The following is a 1,652-nucleotide window of genomic DNA, read 5'->3' as shown; positions in this document are numbered from 1 at the left end:
ATTTGTTGCTGAATTTTAGTGTTATTCTTTTGCCTTCATTAAATGGATTTTAATTTCCTTCTCTAGAAAGGGAGTTTTGGGAATTATGTAACAAGTGTAATTTGATGAGACCAAAGCGTTCCCATCACTGCAGCCGCTGTGGCCACTGTGTAAGGAGAATGGATCACCACTGTCCATGGTAAGAAAAGAAAAGAATAATTCACTTTTAGCAAAAAAAAAAAAAAAAAAAAAAAAGTAAAAGGGAAGTGAATCTTAGGACTTAGCAGTAGACAAAAGTTATATTAAAGTTACACAGTTTTAAAAAAAATCTTAAGGATATCTTTATTTGATCATATAGTTCTATCAACTCCCGAAGTCATTTTTCCACAGAAATCCTATCTTTTGTAACAAGGAGAGATTTGAGCAGAAAACTAAGAATTAACACGTGACCAAATATACGAAAGGACTAAGGTGCTTGTTTTAAATGAGGCAATGTACGTAAAGCATTTAGTACAGTATGTGACAAGTAGGAAGAACTTAAATAGTAGCTATTTCTAGTCATGATAAACCATATACATCCAAGTGTTTCCATCCCCTTTCTATTTGTTTAATTAATAACACATTTCAGATACCCTGATAAGCCCCATGTTATCCCTTAAGCCTTTTAAAGTATTATGTATTGGATATATGTATTAGCATTATACACATGTTGAATGTATATAAATGATAATTTGCTGATTTTGCTGAACTTTCAACATTTTTGGTCAATAGGGGGCTCTCTTGTAATATTAAAGAAAGCGTTCAGTTGAGAAATAGAATTTTGAAAACAAATGCTGTGAGAATTCTGTATTGTAACTCATTTCAAAGCTGTCACAAAAATCTGTGAAGAAGATATTGTATTTAATTCTGTTTTCCTAGCATTGGATCTCTACATAAATATTTAAGCTGGTATAGTATAGCACTTTATAAACAGATCTATATACATATATAGAGTATTTGTACACACATGTATGCATATATACAAAGTTAACGGCATAATAGGCTTCTTAACACATTGACTGCCACAATAGAAAAAAAACATTTTTTTCCTTGTCGCCACAGTGTTTTATTACAAAAATAGAATAAAAACTTTGAAAACAAAATGATTCTTTCCAATTTAATGAAAAAATTTTTTTAAATTTTCTGTGCATGAGTTATATGCAATTAAATCGATTAAATTGTCAATATCAATTGTAACAATAAGGATATCAACAAGTAAGATTTTCACAAACCAGGTTGCAGGGTTTTGCCCAGGGGGCCAGCCATCACATAATAGGTACGCTACAGCATGGCAGTGTGAGTTGCCTGTGCACCACACAGCTCCCAAGGTAAAGAGAACATGTGAGTTACATATGCTTCATGAGGCCCCAGGCTCAAAACTAGTGTGAGTTAAATGCAACTTACTGACAGTTAATGTGTTAAATTTATAACTGTATTCATCTAAAGTTGACTCAGGAGTTAGCTTTGTCTTATAGTGCTAATCAATTTAGAGTTTCCTTAATTTTTGATAACTTATTTTGATAGCACAACTAATTACTAAACTTTTAGGGAAATTTGGTTTTGACTATAAACTGATGATTTAAATATAAGGTAATTTCCTGAGATTAGGAAAAAATAAGAGCACCTTAGATAAA

General features: G+C 31.5%; 1 protein-coding gene across 1 annotated transcript in view; it reads left to right on the top strand.

The window, feature by feature from the left end:
• The window catches only part of ZDHHC21 (zinc finger, DHHC-type containing 21), a 67,820-nt gene that overhangs the window by 21,452 nt on the left and 44,716 nt on the right, over positions 1–1,652 (top strand). The window contains exon 4 of the mRNA XM_012665005.1: positions 67–178. Within this exon, the coding sequence (XP_012520459.1) occupies positions 67–178 (112 nt within the window). The remainder of the gene's footprint in view (positions 1–66; positions 179–1,652) is intronic.

This window comes from Propithecus coquereli, unplaced genomic scaffold, assembly GCF_000956105.1.
Source record: "Propithecus coquereli isolate 6110/MARCELLA unplaced genomic scaffold, Pcoq_1.0 Scaffold95, whole genome shotgun sequence".
Taxonomy (NCBI): domain Eukaryota; kingdom Metazoa; phylum Chordata; class Mammalia; order Primates; family Indriidae; genus Propithecus; species Propithecus coquereli.
This window is presented reverse-complemented; position numbering and strand designations above follow the sequence as displayed.